At 40.9% G+C, this 14,573-nt stretch overlaps 1 protein-coding gene across 2 annotated transcripts in view; it reads right to left on the reverse strand.

Annotated features, from left to right (window-relative positions):
- scube3 (signal peptide, CUB domain, EGF-like 3) overlaps positions 1 to 14,573 on the reverse strand; it is a 96,210-nt gene that overhangs the window by 3,015 nt on the left and 78,622 nt on the right. For both annotated transcript variants that reach the window (XM_034695239.1, XM_034695238.1), the window contains 13 exons: positions 13,619 to 13,735; positions 7,573 to 7,695; positions 7,322 to 7,438; positions 7,137 to 7,232; positions 6,885 to 7,001; positions 4,452 to 4,613; positions 4,100 to 4,303; positions 3,796 to 3,957; positions 2,608 to 2,775; positions 2,353 to 2,514; positions 2,064 to 2,261; positions 1,821 to 1,973; positions 181 to 260 (listed from right to left, as the gene is read on the reverse strand). In XM_034695239.1, coding sequence (XP_034551130.1) covers positions 181 to 260; positions 1,821 to 1,973; positions 2,064 to 2,261; positions 2,353 to 2,514; positions 2,608 to 2,775; positions 3,796 to 3,957; positions 4,100 to 4,303; positions 4,452 to 4,613; positions 6,885 to 7,001; positions 7,137 to 7,232; positions 7,322 to 7,438; positions 7,573 to 7,695; positions 13,619 to 13,735 — 1,859 coding nt within the window. The remainder of the gene's footprint in view (positions 1 to 180; positions 261 to 1,820; positions 1,974 to 2,063; positions 2,262 to 2,352; positions 2,515 to 2,607; positions 2,776 to 3,795; positions 3,958 to 4,099; positions 4,304 to 4,451; positions 4,614 to 6,884; positions 7,002 to 7,136; positions 7,233 to 7,321; positions 7,439 to 7,572; positions 7,696 to 13,618; positions 13,736 to 14,573) is intronic.

A 14,573-nucleotide genomic window follows, 5' to 3' on the forward strand; every position in this document is an offset into this window, starting at 1 on the left:
TAATTAATGCACTCTCTGACTCATGCAGGTACTCATTTGTTTGTCAGTAACAGCTGTGTTTAGCCAAACAACAAATTTTAACATTGGCTCACTGCTTAACTGAACCGGCGCTCACAGATGGTCTCAGGTACCAGCAGTGATCAGACAGAAATAAACACTGTAAGAAGTAATTCAACATACCTTGAGGATCTCTTGGTGATTTTCAGAGGCGTAGAGTCTTCCATCTCTTACGATGTCCTCGACAAGCTGTTCATAGTCCTCTAAATTCATAAAAGAAACATACAATCACAATAAGTCTTTGCTTATTTAGTTAGGTGAGCCAGAGTAGGTGCTGACAGTAGCTGAAGAAGAGTCTGGTAGGTGGAAAAAATGTTGCACTAGAAGCTGCTTGTTCATGATTCAGGTCAACTTGGTCACTTTTCTATTTTCAATAATGATGGATTTTTCTTTTTAATATGAACCGAGGACAACAGCCTAGTGTGAGCCTAATACAGATACAGTACATCATATCAGTGTGAAGTGAGCTGGTAAGTAACAAGATATCAAGGCAGAAATACTGAACTGTATAGTCATATGGAAGCTTTTTCAGTTACATAGTTTGACCACCAGAGAGAGCTAAAGAGTTTTACTGTAAAATGTCCCAATGAGTCCATCTGACTTTTTTTCTGAGCCTACATGAACCGAGAGCTTCTGATAGGTCACCTGTCTTCTCAAGTGTAGACTATAAAACTAGGGGGATAAATTACTCCTTTTTTAAATAATTTCTCAGATTAACATTTAATATTTTGCACCCATTTGTGACAACCTTTTGAAAAGAGATGCTCTCTCCAGGCTTTCATCTAAAAATAGGTGAAATACATGGCCGATACACTGAATAATGACAATACCTATGATATTAAAATGTTAATATCCATCCACGTTTTAGGCTTGGCTATTGTTGTGAACATCAAAAAATATTCCTCCCCACTATGTCAAAGCTGAGAAGGAAAGTCAAAGATGGATCCCTCAAAAATTGCGATCATAATGCTATAAATGTTAACCTCTAAACATCACAGAGAAAATTAGGAATGCTATTTTATTATTATCTTTATTATTATTATTATATGTATTTTTTTTATTATTATTTTTTTCCTACTTTCTTTTTGTTGGTTTTTGTATAACTTATAGATAATTTGTCAACTTGTGGTGAAAAGGAAATACTGAAAAAAATGCAATGAAAGGTTGAACGGCAAAAAAATTAATAATAATAATTGCGATCATAAAACTAAAGCTATCTGCACTGCTAGTTACAGCTAAATTGAGGTTATTGGGGAAAAAAGTGGATATATGTATGTATATTTTCAGTCAGCACCACTCTTGTTAAAAATAATTCATTATTTGCATGCGATAAGTTATATTTGGAGCTCTGATCTAGGAGCTCCCTGCCCTTCCAGGTGCCCATGTGGAATGCTACAAAGCCTGATGTGGGTAGAGCACACCTCCCATCACACTGAAGCAGTGAAAAGCAGCAAGAGACGGCAGACTAAAGCAGTTTAAATAGAATGCCCATTTTGCTATTTGCCAATCAGATGCGTAGATGTAATCAGCTGAGCTGTCGGCTAATAGGGGCTGGAATTAAAAGCAGCTGATGTTCTTGTGGCATGCCTGAACTAAAGCTATGCTCAATTTGTGTATCAAAACTCAATGTTCATAGAATGCAAATTCAAAGTTTCTCATTTCCAAGCTTGCATTCTGTGGCCATAATAGTTAATAACAGTACAACAACAGTAACAGTAACAACAACAACAATATAAACCAGGTGTAATTAGTGAGCTTCATACCATCATAAGTAACGTAGGGGATCTGAAAGCCCCGGGCGCTGTTGGCCTCGTTGGACTTGAAGTTAATCCAGAGTCGTCTGGAGCGAGCTGTGAAGGCAATGGGCCGCTCGTACGTCTGACACGTCTCGTAGGTGGTGATGGATGTGGCTGACCCTTACAGGGGCACAGACAAGACAGGGGTGACAAATCAGGCTTGCAGAGCTGTGTGCCTTGTGAGGTGCATTTATTGACAGAGACACTCACAGTTCTTTCTCATGACCAACACATCCCCACACTCGTCCTCTGAGGGCAGGAAAATCTCTGGCACCACAATCAGGATTTTGCGTTTGCTGGGCGGGTTGATGTTCCAGATGCATTCCACATTAGCGGGATAATTGCCGGGATAGTTAGGTGACTCAATGTAACCCATGAATTCGCCCATCTCACCACCACATTGCCTGTCTAGACACACACACACAACCCCAACTTATTAATTTTTAGCTCAGAGCTGGGAGGATTCTGAAAACGTAAAAACAGTAATTTTCATTCTCACTCTTGCACTGCGAGACACTCGTGGCACCATCAAAGTCAGTGGTTGTGTTTCCAGGGCAGGAGATGCAGTAGTTCTGTCTGAACTCTGTCTGATAGGTCCCTACTGGGCAGCGGATACACCGGTGTACTGTGGTGTTGTAATAATGACCTGGAGAGCACTGGACTGTAGAAAAAAAAGATATTCAGTAGGTCAGGTTCTGCAGATGAGGGACTATAGTTTCCCTATTCGGCTGTGTAAAAAAAAGCAAAAACTGACCTTTGACCTCACAATCATGGAAGGAGCTGGCACCTTCCCTTTTCGTGCTAAGTCCTCCCCCACAGGGGAAGCACAGAGTCCGTCCCAAATCTGGCTGGTAGGCTCCCTGAGCGCACGGCTGGCAAGGTTTGAAGCCATCGCTGGAGAAGTGCCCAGTTGGACATTGACCTGGATTTGATTTGTACACAAGGAGAGAGGGTTTACAGAACAATAACACTGTATTGAATTGCATATCATTTTATTGTATTGTATTGTATTGTATTGTATTGTATAGTATTGTACTGTACCATATTGTATTATACAAAATGTACCTTATTGTTTGGTTTTGTATCATACCAAATCATACCACAACATATAGTATGATATGGTAAGGATATATCGCAAAGAGGTAAAAAATCAATACAAATAAGGGTGGATTAAAATCGATTCAACAGAGTTTGTATCGAGATGTTATTTTCAAGCAGTAGAAGGCGCTATCTGCATTATACGACAAGGAAAGCGTTTTTTTAGTGATTAAACGATAATTGATCATTAACATTTCCAAAGGTCGATCAAGAATACTTAAAAATTACATCCCTAATTCAAAGAGATTTGCCATATTTGTTTTAATATTCAATACTTTCATCTGGGAATCGTTCATTTTCCATTTCTTTATAATTGTTCTGAAATTTTCCAACAAGGTATTTTTGTGCGGTAATTCTTAGTTTTTTTGCAAGGTACTGAAAAAAAGTGTGCAGTGGTTTTATTTGAGTTCCAACACACCTTAAAAATGAAAAAGGATTACTTTGTTTACAAAGAAATATAAGAAAAAATATATTTTGCAACTGTCCATATCTGAGAATTGAAATAAAATAATAGTTATTTAAGTTTTGAGTTCAATCCAGTTTTTTTGAAAATCATTAGAGAATCGTGAGTGAATCGTATCGTGAACCAAAAATCGGGACTCGAATCAAATTGTGGGTTGAGTGTATCCTTACATCCCTATATGGTACGGTATGGTGTGCTATACTATAGTATGGTATGGAATGGTGTGGTGTGCTATGCTATGAAAAGTTATAGTATCATATCCTGTTGAGTCCTGTTGTGTTGTATTGTATCACGCTATCTTGTACCATAGCCATTTGTCCGCTGTGTTGGATCCAACATTTAACACAGTCGCAAATACACAGCGTTTGACACTGGCCCTACCTGCACATGAGGAGATGTTTCGAGCTCCAACAGGCCCGTGTCCATCAGTACCTGGGCAGAGGTCGCAGGCCAGCTGCCCCTCCCTCTCCTGGAAAGTGCCAGGTGGACACTGGACGCAGCGCTCCTGCTCACCGTGGTAGTAAGACCCTGACAAGCATCTGACTGAGAGAATATCCAACACAGCTTTGGTTAAAGATGACACACTTATTTTTAATCCTTTACATTAAATAATCTTACGTCTAGGTTTTGAACTTTTCTGTGACTTGGTTAATGCAAAACTCCAGGTCCATCTCTACGGTCTTACCACATCTCCCACTGTCCCTCTCCCAGCCTGGCCCACAGTTCTCTTGACTTGGAGTAGCCTGGGGAAGTTTTTGAGCAACCTCGTACTCCAACCCAGCAACTCTGATCAGGAAACGTTCCTGGTTGATAGATTTCTTCAGAGCCTTGATGTACATCTTCACCTGCTTCTCCATGCGCTGTCTAAGGCAGCTGAGATTACAACTGCCTGGTTATAGGGAAAAATAAAACATTCTGTGTTTCATCTACAAGAACACAGCAACAAAAAGGATAGACAAGTGGAAATAAAATATGACATTACATGCTCAGACTGATGCAATAGACAAGCTGTCAGTGTTTTCAATGAGATGACTGACCTGTTGTGTCTCCAGGTTTGACTTCAGCCTCCAGCTCTAACGTAATCCTTGTCACCTCTTTGTTTGAAGGGTTTCGTGCTCGTCGCCCTTTGGCTTTCTTAGAGGAGTCACACTTTAGGTTGACAAATGTCACCAGGCAGTTACTGCAGGGCTGCCCACCTCCTGTGGAGCACACAACATCACACCGTGTTTTAGACATGTCAAAAATAAATCAGGACTAGACTAGTACCACATTAATAATGTTTGGAAGTTAAGGTCTTTGATTACTTGAAGGCTATTAGTCACAAATAGAAGGCATGTTATTGTTAATAATTGTACTGGTGTTCCTTTGCGATTTGTTTCCTTTAATGAAGTTAGTATGGTGAAAGTGTAGAAACGGGACCTCTGTAACCTGTTCACCCACCTGCAGCTCATTATCTCTGCAATTACCTGTGTTTACGTGCTAAACCATTTACTGCTGTTCGTCTCAGTTCTCAAGACCCTCCCCCGCCAAACCCCACTACCTCACTATTCTTCTCTCCTCCCCTTTATCTTCTTCTCTCCTCCAATCTCTTCTACTCTACTATCCTCTCTCCTTCCCTCTTCATTTCTCTTCTCCGATCTAATCTCCTCTCCTCCTATCTCATCTCCTCTCCTCTTCTCTCCTTCGATCCCATCTCATCTCCTCTTACTTCATCTCATCTCATTTCCACTCCTCTTTCCTCCCCTCTTCTCTCCTCTCCTTCGATCCCATCTCATCTCATGTCCTCTCTTGTCATCTCCTCACCTCTTATCCCCTCTTCTCTACTCACCTCTTATCCACTCTTCCCATCTCATTCCATCCTCTTCATTCCCATCTTATCTCCTCTCACCCCTTCTCCTCTCCTCTACTCGCAATTTATCCCCTCTCCTCCAATCTCCTCTCCTCTCTTCTCCTCTTTCCTTCCTTAATTCCATCTGATCTCCTCTCCTCTCCTCTCCTCTCCTCTCCTCTCCTCTCCTCTCCTCTCCTCTCCTCTGATCTCCTCTCCTCTCCTCTCCTCTCCTCTCCTCTCCTCTCCTCTCCTCTCCTCTCCTCTCCTCTCCTCTCCTCTCCTCTGACCTCTTCTCACCTCTCCTCTTACTACAAACTCCTGGTATCCCATCATCCAGGCTACCTCAACATTTACTCATCCCACTTTACAGTATTTCTCAATTGCTAAAACACTAAACCCTATTGTCCGAACCAAATTCCTCAGTGGCCTGAACCCATGTATTGAATCAGTCACTCTTTTGGCAAAACCATAAGCACTTGTCACCTGTTAGACACAACTTGCAAACACATTCTCACTCACTAAAACACATTTTGCACTGTGATGCACTTGTGTTGCATAATGGTAAGCACAGGTGGCAAAAGTTCAACACATTTGAAGCACAGGTGTCACAACTTAAACACAACCACTCAAAATTGATCACACTTGTGGCTAATGATGTGAGGAAACCAATATAATCCTGGATCTGGCACGCCAGGGTTGGGAGAATGTGGCCTGTGATGTGGATGAAGTCCTGTGGCCTGACCCAGCACATAGACCTGATGCTGTGGCTGAATGAGTGTTGATACTGTAGGCACTTCAGTTTGATTTTGTGGATTACACTGTAATGTGCTTCTCATTTATATTTGATTTTACTTTATTTTACTCTAGACAGGAGCTACATTCAAAGAAGATATTTTTTTTAGCCTACTGTGAACAATAAACATTATTTCTACAGCTTCATGTCCTGAGCATTGTATTTTCAGTGTTTTGATGTAGTGTGTAATGACTGCTTAGTATTGTTTTAATTTTGATTGACTTGGGGTATGATCTGACAACATTATTTGGTTTTGCAGGAAGAGTCAGAGGTTTGGTGAATGTAGTTTGAAAATTGGGTTTTGTGCTTATAGTGTTGAGAGAAGCGTGGTGGATGTCAAGAAATGCATTTTAGCAATTGAGAAATACTGTGACTCAACCTTCCAGCATAATTTAAATAAAGTATCTTTAACTATACAACGGTTTGTATAATAAATAATTTCTTCTGATGTTCAGTGATGTGGTCTTACTTATGAAGCATAGTGTTATGTCCAATGTAGGGATCTTGTTAGCAAATAAAGTTTTAATGAACAATGGCGCAGTCTTGTTGGTGAATTCCCCACAAATGCCCATTCTCTGTTTATCCAATAAACAGTGAGAAAACAATCAAATCCTTCAACAAAGAACAACATAAATCCTCTCTTGTTACATGCTGGCACCAGCAGATGTTTGCAAAGTTTGTTTGAGGACAAAAACAAGAAACCATCTAAAACCTTGCCACTGAAATTCCTATGGATTTACTTACCAAAGAATCAACAAAGTGATTTGGCAGCAAATTCTACAGTTTATCCCTTTAAATGTCTTAATTTGTACCTGAATTAATATAAAGCAGCATTTTCAGACTGACCTGGACCGAGTGTCCGTCCTCTGTCCTCCGTCCTGCCGGTCAGCTTCGGGTGCAGGTGACATTTGGCGTTTTTAATCTTGAAAGAAGCCGTCTGCTTCACTGGAGGCGCCAAAGTCTCTACAGACAAACACAGCACAGTGGGTTCGAGCACACTGCCATAACAAAGACAACCAACTGTCTGTGAGTTGTGACTAACAGATGGGATTGTTTAAAAAAAAGTGTTTGATTGTGGGAATCTGGCGGGCAGCGAACCTATGCAGCTCTGACTGCTGCTGGAGTTGAACCTGGCAGGAGACTTCCCTCTGAGGATGGGGATACCACAGCTCACTGAGTAGCTGTTATCAGACTCTGAAGAAATCAGACACACAAAAAAGTTCTAAAATATGAATTAAGAGGACATTTGTTTGTTGTTTTCTGATTTTCTATGAGTGATGTACCTGCTAGATAGTGAGCCTTGGAGGCGCATGTGAGCGAGCAACTCTCTTTCTTCCCTGTTTTGCTGCAGGTTAGAGTCGCTTTTGGTGCCGCAAGTCCCGGAGGACATCTCACCAGCTCTGAGGTAAATAAAACACACAATCATTTAGTGTTTAAAAAAAAAAAAAAAAAAAGCTGAGACAGAGAGGGGAAAAAAAGAACATAAGTGTGTGTGTTAGTGAAGTCACCACAAGAGGGCAGTGCTGCTACATACCGATACAGTCTTTCCTGTTCCAGTGCAGCTTGTGTCCCGTTGGACAGGTACAGTCGTAGCTCCCCAGTGTGTTGACGCAGCCATATTTACAACCTCCGTGATTTATACTGCATTCATCAATATCTGAGGGAAAATATGTTAACAGTGGCATTTAGAGGACATGAATAAACTATAAAAAGTAACTGTACAAATGTGACTTTTTTTAAGTGAAGAAGAAGATTTCATAGAAGAGGTTTAAATCAAATAAAGAGGTCAGTCCAAAAAGATTTGGAGCAGGTTTTGTTGCATAAAATGAGTAAGTAAAACGGGTCTCTTTAGAAAGAGCACAGCTGTAAAGAAATGGTTCCCCTGAAGTCAGCTTGCCTCATCCCATCAAGGACTCTTCCTCTAAGATGATTAACATGTTGGCGTGTAAACTGATGTGACTCCTCGTTTTGATGTCGCCACATTCAACTTTGTCAAAAAAGTCTTCTGGTGAAGAAGACTTGCGGTGAGCAGTAAATTAATATCACCTTTCAAACACATGTTGTGATTAAAAAAACCAAGAAGCACCCGGGGTCCAGATGCAGGCTGGGCTGAGGATGCTGCAGACTGTGGACAAGCGCAGGAGACTCTGAGACATGAGACGAGATAATGGCAGTGATTTATGATCTGGTCTGCTGATAGGAAATGCTCTTCTTCGTCTGATCCAATTATTCACCCTGACTAAAGAACCTCTGCGTGCCAATGCACTCACTGATGAAGATGATGGCTTCATCAGTGAGTACAGAGCTGCTGGGGAATGTTGAGAGAGATGTGCCGCTTATCCTCTGCATCAAAGCACTCAATTTGAAAAAGATAAAGACGTCTAATGAATATCTGATGGAAGCAAAGCTCTTCTGCCAGCAACTGTTGTTTTCACTTCTTTGCTCCGTGTAACCAAACACACACTCTGACCTTTCTGCAGATCAGTCTTTTTTTTCTTACAGACGAGTTGAGTCAAGAAGAGAAAGGACAGAACAATAAAAAAAGACAAATTGACATTCAGACTCAACAATTGCTTCATGTAATGGCGAGGAATTCGGGGATGGGTTGGGGAGCTTGTGGAAATCTTCAAATTCTAATCGCTTCTGCGTGCTTATTCATCAACATCAGCGGCTCCAAGTCCAAACAACATTGTAATTTGAGTTTTTAAGAGGAATTTTCTCTGAGAACATTCTGTGTTTTTCCAAATTAACTTTAACTGTTAAGATATCAACTTAAACTCTGTGTGGTTTGAGGGATAAACTGTCTCTGTCTTAGATCTTTGTGTACAAATATTTGTCGGCAACAGAAGGAAGCATTTCTGTTGTTGGTTGGATCAAATGAGCCAAATTCAAAAAATACTCAGAGTATTTAGTCACGACTGCTGAGGCTCTATTTTCTTACCAGATAAGCAAAAAAGAGCAGACTGTTTTGCTAGCAGAGCAGCAGAATGGCTGTAGAAACTCTCACTTTGGAGGAATGTCGACAGGCCTCTGCACAATACTTGACAGCAGGTCATTGACCTAATTGGGTTTGTTTAGGGTGAGTCTATTGTTAAACACTGAGCACAGCTTTCTGGATTGTTTGGCAGCAATATTTTGTCTGATAAACCGCACAGGGAATAACACAACCTTGGCTTTATGGCTTGTAGAGAGCGAAAGTGCAACAGGGAGCGTCGTAAATCTCTGGGGTTATCTAACTGTTCCGACAGCGGTGATGAAAAGTGAGGGGAAATCATTCATCACCTGCTCTCTCAACAAAAGGTATAGAGAGTCATTTATGCCTGACCATCGTCTCTGCTCTCAGCAGCTCCGTGTGGCCTGATCACAGTCCATCATGAGAGTAAAAGCCTTACAAATCCAATCCTTTGGCTTTTACTGCCTGAACTGACAGCTAATACGACTGCCTGCGTGGAGAATGGACCGCATGCACCTCAGCCATCTAGAACACAGAGGGTGCAATTTAAGCCAAACACGGGCATAAATGAAATGAAAACAGCTCATACACTATATATTAAGAGTGACTGTAGCCTCTATGTGCAGAAGTGCTTTGAGCCTGTGATCTTTTTAATGGCCAGCAGGGGGCAACTACAGTAATTACCTAAAGAAATCTAATTGGATCGAAGAAGAGGAGAAAAAAAAACTTTTCATTTTGTGCATCACCTTTGTGCACATTTTCCTGATGTGTTTGTATTCTCAATCTCATGAACTAAGTCAGTGGTTCTCAAAGTGGGGGTCGGGACCCCCTTTGGGGTCATGGGACACTGATGGGGGATGTTGTGAGATGCCTACCCAAAAACAATAAAAATGTATAATGATCTAAAATTGCTTAATTTATCCATGCTGGAATACTATTTACAAAGATTGTAGCTAAATTTAAGATAAAACCATGCAAATTAAAAACATCATTAGTGTTCTTTACTTTATTCCTACTTGACCCCTGAGGAAATGATGCTGCTTGTAGCCTTTTTGAAATTACAAAGATATATGTAGGTTTTCAGATTGGGCTCTTAGTTCTTATATGCGGCTGTGAGCAACTTTCAACCATTTCAGGACAATGGGGGTCTCAAGTCTCTGGCAGTGATATTTTGGGGGTTGCAGACTAAAAAGTTTGGGAACCCCTGATCTAAGTCTTGCAAAAAATGGTCTCATTTGAGTTAAAATGTTGATAGGGTATGGTCCGCCAAGGGGTGTTTCTACCTATGATTGACATCCTGTCAACCGGAAGAGAAAATCTGGTCGCTTCCAGCCCAAAAAAACTGCATGGCAACAACACAAACATTAAACTCAAGGCTGAAAAACTGTGGTTAACAAACAAATGGATGATGTCATAGTGGCTATAATACAGCTCATTAAAAACCCGAACACAATCAACTAGCATTCAACACCTCACTTTGCATTATACATCATTGGAAAGGGAGCAATTCATAATATAATATAACATTTATGTGCATAATACACTGTTTCTGTTACTCTCTCAGTCTCCAGTTTTTAGGCCTTTGCATTATGGAAAAGATTTTTAAAGTCATTCTGAACACTTAGAAGGAGACAGTCAGTAGAGATATAGAGGTATAACTTCAATATGGTTTGCATCCAGTTTTGTTCTGTCAGAGGCTGTAACCAGCTGCCCCGATGTGTTTCTGCAGACGCGTGATTCCATACATCTAAGCATTACTGCTTCCTCATCTCACTAACGTTTCTTATTCTACATTCTGTTGCTACATTGCTGATCAGTCGACCTGTCAAACGACAGACTCAAAAACAGGGTAAATCACTGCCAAGCCGTGTATTTCGAGTACATATGCTGTCTGCTCCGTCTCTCCCAGAACTACTGTGAGACCCTGAGGCGCTGGAGACAGCAGCAGATTCTTACTGGTGATACACACTCCATCAAAGGGACGCTGAAACACCCTGATGTGCTCTGGCGGGCCTCTTGCTGCCTGGCAGGCAGATCTGACGCACCTCCACACACCTCCACACACCTCCTCCTGACACCAAAGGCTGTTTCTGTTATCTGTTTCACACCAAAGTACAGTTGGTACCTGTTAATGTCTGATGGACATGGTCATATTCCACCTTCAAGTTACGGCTGTTTTCATGTTTTAGTCCATTAACTACAGGACAAATTGTCTGCTTGTTACATTACTGCCAAGTGCAGCAGAACTTCTCAGATTGATTTCCTGCCTTCCAGGCTACAATCTGTTTCAGCTCATTTCAGTCCCTTTAAAAATCAACTCAAAGAAACTTAAAACTTAGATCTTGGCTTATAATATGCAATAGGAGTCATTTAATTATATTAAGTTACTGCATAAGAATGCAGTTGCATGCTCAGACTGCTTTTCTTTTTCTTTCAAGGATGCTGTAACATACAGATTTAAGAGTCAGTGTGAGACAAGATGAACAACACAACACACTAGTGCTGTGAAAGTGGGATTAATATTCTGTCAAGAAGGTCGCTCTAAGATTTTTTAAATAGTAGCCCCTGTTGAAAATGTGAGAGATCCTTCAAATGACATGAAACAATGACAGATTAAACAGTTTAGTTGATGTAGTGTGTGGAGAGCAACGATGGCAAACACACCACGCACTAACAGATTACGTCCTCACTCTCTAAAGTAAGCCTCACTAAGTTTCTTGCACTCAAACATGACTGTGGAATAAAGTAACATTGTAGACGACAAGATTGCTTCCAAGTTAAATATGGCTAGCTACTTAGCTACCTGGTAAATCCATTAGGTAGAAATTTCTTTTCAACTCCTCTCCTTGTTAGTTCGATTGTGGTGAATTTTACAGGACATGCTGCATAAATACTAATGTTGTGTCCACCAATCAACAAGCTCGTCCTCAATTTCTAACGTCCACCTAACTTAAGGCTTCGCGTTTCCTCAACTTGCTTCCTGATTGGCTATCAATTTTATTGCATGAGACAATCAGACAGGTGCATGCTTGGCTGTCCCATAGACTGTATAAATAATGGATGTAGTATCCATGTCGTCACCCATCTGTTCCTGAGCACTGTTTTGAAGCCAATCGATGGTGGCAGCCATATTGGAAATGCAGAACTCAGCCAGTCAAAGTGTGACGTAAAGAGGCGGAGTTTGAGCCTCCTAGCCAACAGCTATTTGTTCCTGTCTGGGAGTCAAGTAAGTAATGTCCTTATTTGAGCAAAAACTCAAAATATTAATATCTTCTGAGCCGTGGTGTTAGAAAAAAATGAACCCCCGTACAGTGTGTGCCGATAGAGACATTAGCTATGTAGAGCCAAGCCATTTTTTGAACCAGGCTGTAAACATGTTTGTTTCTGCTGCAAATATTGTCTTTTTTGAATTGGTGTCTATGTGGTTTCTGGTGTTTCTGCAGCCAGGCTCAAGCGGATTCTCGATGAATTGCAGTTTATAACACATCCACATGGGCTTCATAGTTTGGGACCGGAGGTTGCCGCTCGGGGTTCCTCCCGCAGAACAGGGTTTCAGATCGCTTATACTGAGCATGTTTAATATTTACGATTTCAAATTGGTGCGGCACCGATCATCTTCCAAGCAGATCAGGATAAATAAAAAACATCATAACACACTACAAACAACGAGAAAATCTGACAGAGATAATCTTTAGAAATTTCTGAAAACAGGGACTTGGAACTTGGAAGGGGGAACCCGGCCAAAAACAGGCTTGATTATCTTGTGGTGTGTACTATGCTTAAAGAAAGTGGCCATACTATTACTTTGCTGTATTATAAAATGTTGAACTTCTTTTTTTTTAACATATACAGTATGTGCCAAAGACCAATCCAGGACAGTGGATAGAGCGGGAAACCCAGAAAGAGAATGTGACATCTGGGAAAGAGGCTGCAGGTTGGGATCAAACCCGGACTACCTGCTTGAGAGCTGTAGCCTATGTACATGGGGCGCATAACTTAACCACCAGGCCAAAATTTAAATAGTGAAGTTGATTCCCTCACACTTTCTCACTGGACAAGAAAATCATCAGTTTTGCTGGATACAGGAGGAGAAACTAACTGCTCACAGCAGCTTGCTAACATGAGAATCAGCTAACATGCTGATGTTTTACTGATACAGTGTTCATCATGATACCACCGTCTTCAGAATTCATCCTCAGAGAACAAAGGATGTGTGTAAAAAGTTTATTGCAACCCATTTTTGTTCTGATATTTCATTGTCATTGACGTTGCCTTTTCAAAAGCTATGCCACCAGGTTGGCTTAAAACAACAGATGTCTGAAAAGCAGGAAACCAATCAATCAGCAGCAATCTGGAGTTGACAAAATTCTTTGATTCATGGGCTCAAAACTGTGTGGTATGGTTCATTAATATACAGCTTATTGCTAAGACCTCTGTGTGAGCTGTCAGTAGAAATCTATATCAAAATTAAGAATGTGTTTCTAGCCTGGTTACATTTTTCATGTCAAACATAAGAGCAACTAATGGAAGGTTAGTGAAGAGGTGTGGGATGCAGAGAAAGAGTGACTGACAGGAAAATTACTCCAGAGACAAGTCTGAGGAGGAGGGAACAGACGTGTTGGCTCACCTCCACAGTGTGCTAGGCCGTAGAGGACGTAGCCTTTATGACAGAGGCACTGGAAACTGCCGGCGGAGTTGACACAAAAGTGGTCACAGGCGCGGTCAAAAGAGCACTCATCAATGTCTGTGAGGAGAGAAAGACATGCTGTTAGAAACTTCAACAAACTGAGGAAAAATCTGTCAATTTCTCAAGGAAGACTCTTCCGTCTTCCTTTCATGACATGTTTCCCCTCTTTCCTTTTTTTTGTACTGTATTGTATTCATTGTTCGTGTTGGGAGGAGAGGAGGCTGTTCTGGAAGTTTGCTGGTTTATAATTGGCTGAAAGTTCCCAGGATTTCCTAATGAACATCATCATTTCATCTACTATCTGTTGCTGTAATCTACTGGTGTAATAATTTAAGAGCTGAACATAGTCATTCAAAAACAGTGATCAAGGTCAATACTTGACAGATTGTTGTGAGAGCAACAAAAAGATTAACATGTGCAAAAGATTAAAGGCTTATCAGTTTACGACGGACCACTCACACTTCACTCAAATTGTTTGATTGATGCACTTAATTATCCTTATCTTGAAAAAAAGATCCTCTAATACATAAAAAGTAAAATTCAGGTTGAAAATGTGTTGAAGAAAACCCATCTTTCCCAGCCTGACATAGTGTTTCTATTTTAAGGTTCTACAAGAACAAACTCAAATGTTCCTCGCTGTTTGTCCCCCCCATGATGGCCCCTGGAGATTCAAACCAGCAGAGCTAGATGAGAGCAGCATGGATTTGCACATGCTGTATGATGCATTGCAAAAGTGACTGCTTTGGGGATATTTAGACTGAACTGTGCACTCACACTCAGTGCACTTTTAATAGAAGAGTCTGAAAAGCGTCTTGGATTTAGGTGTGGTGACAAAGTAGAGACCTCAAAAAAATGTTGCAATAAGTGACGCCAGAAGTCGATCTGCAACTTGTCA

This window comes from Notolabrus celidotus, chromosome 11 (genome assembly GCF_009762535.1).
Source record: "Notolabrus celidotus isolate fNotCel1 chromosome 11, fNotCel1.pri, whole genome shotgun sequence".
Classification (NCBI taxonomy): domain Eukaryota; kingdom Metazoa; phylum Chordata; class Actinopteri; order Labriformes; family Labridae; genus Notolabrus; species Notolabrus celidotus.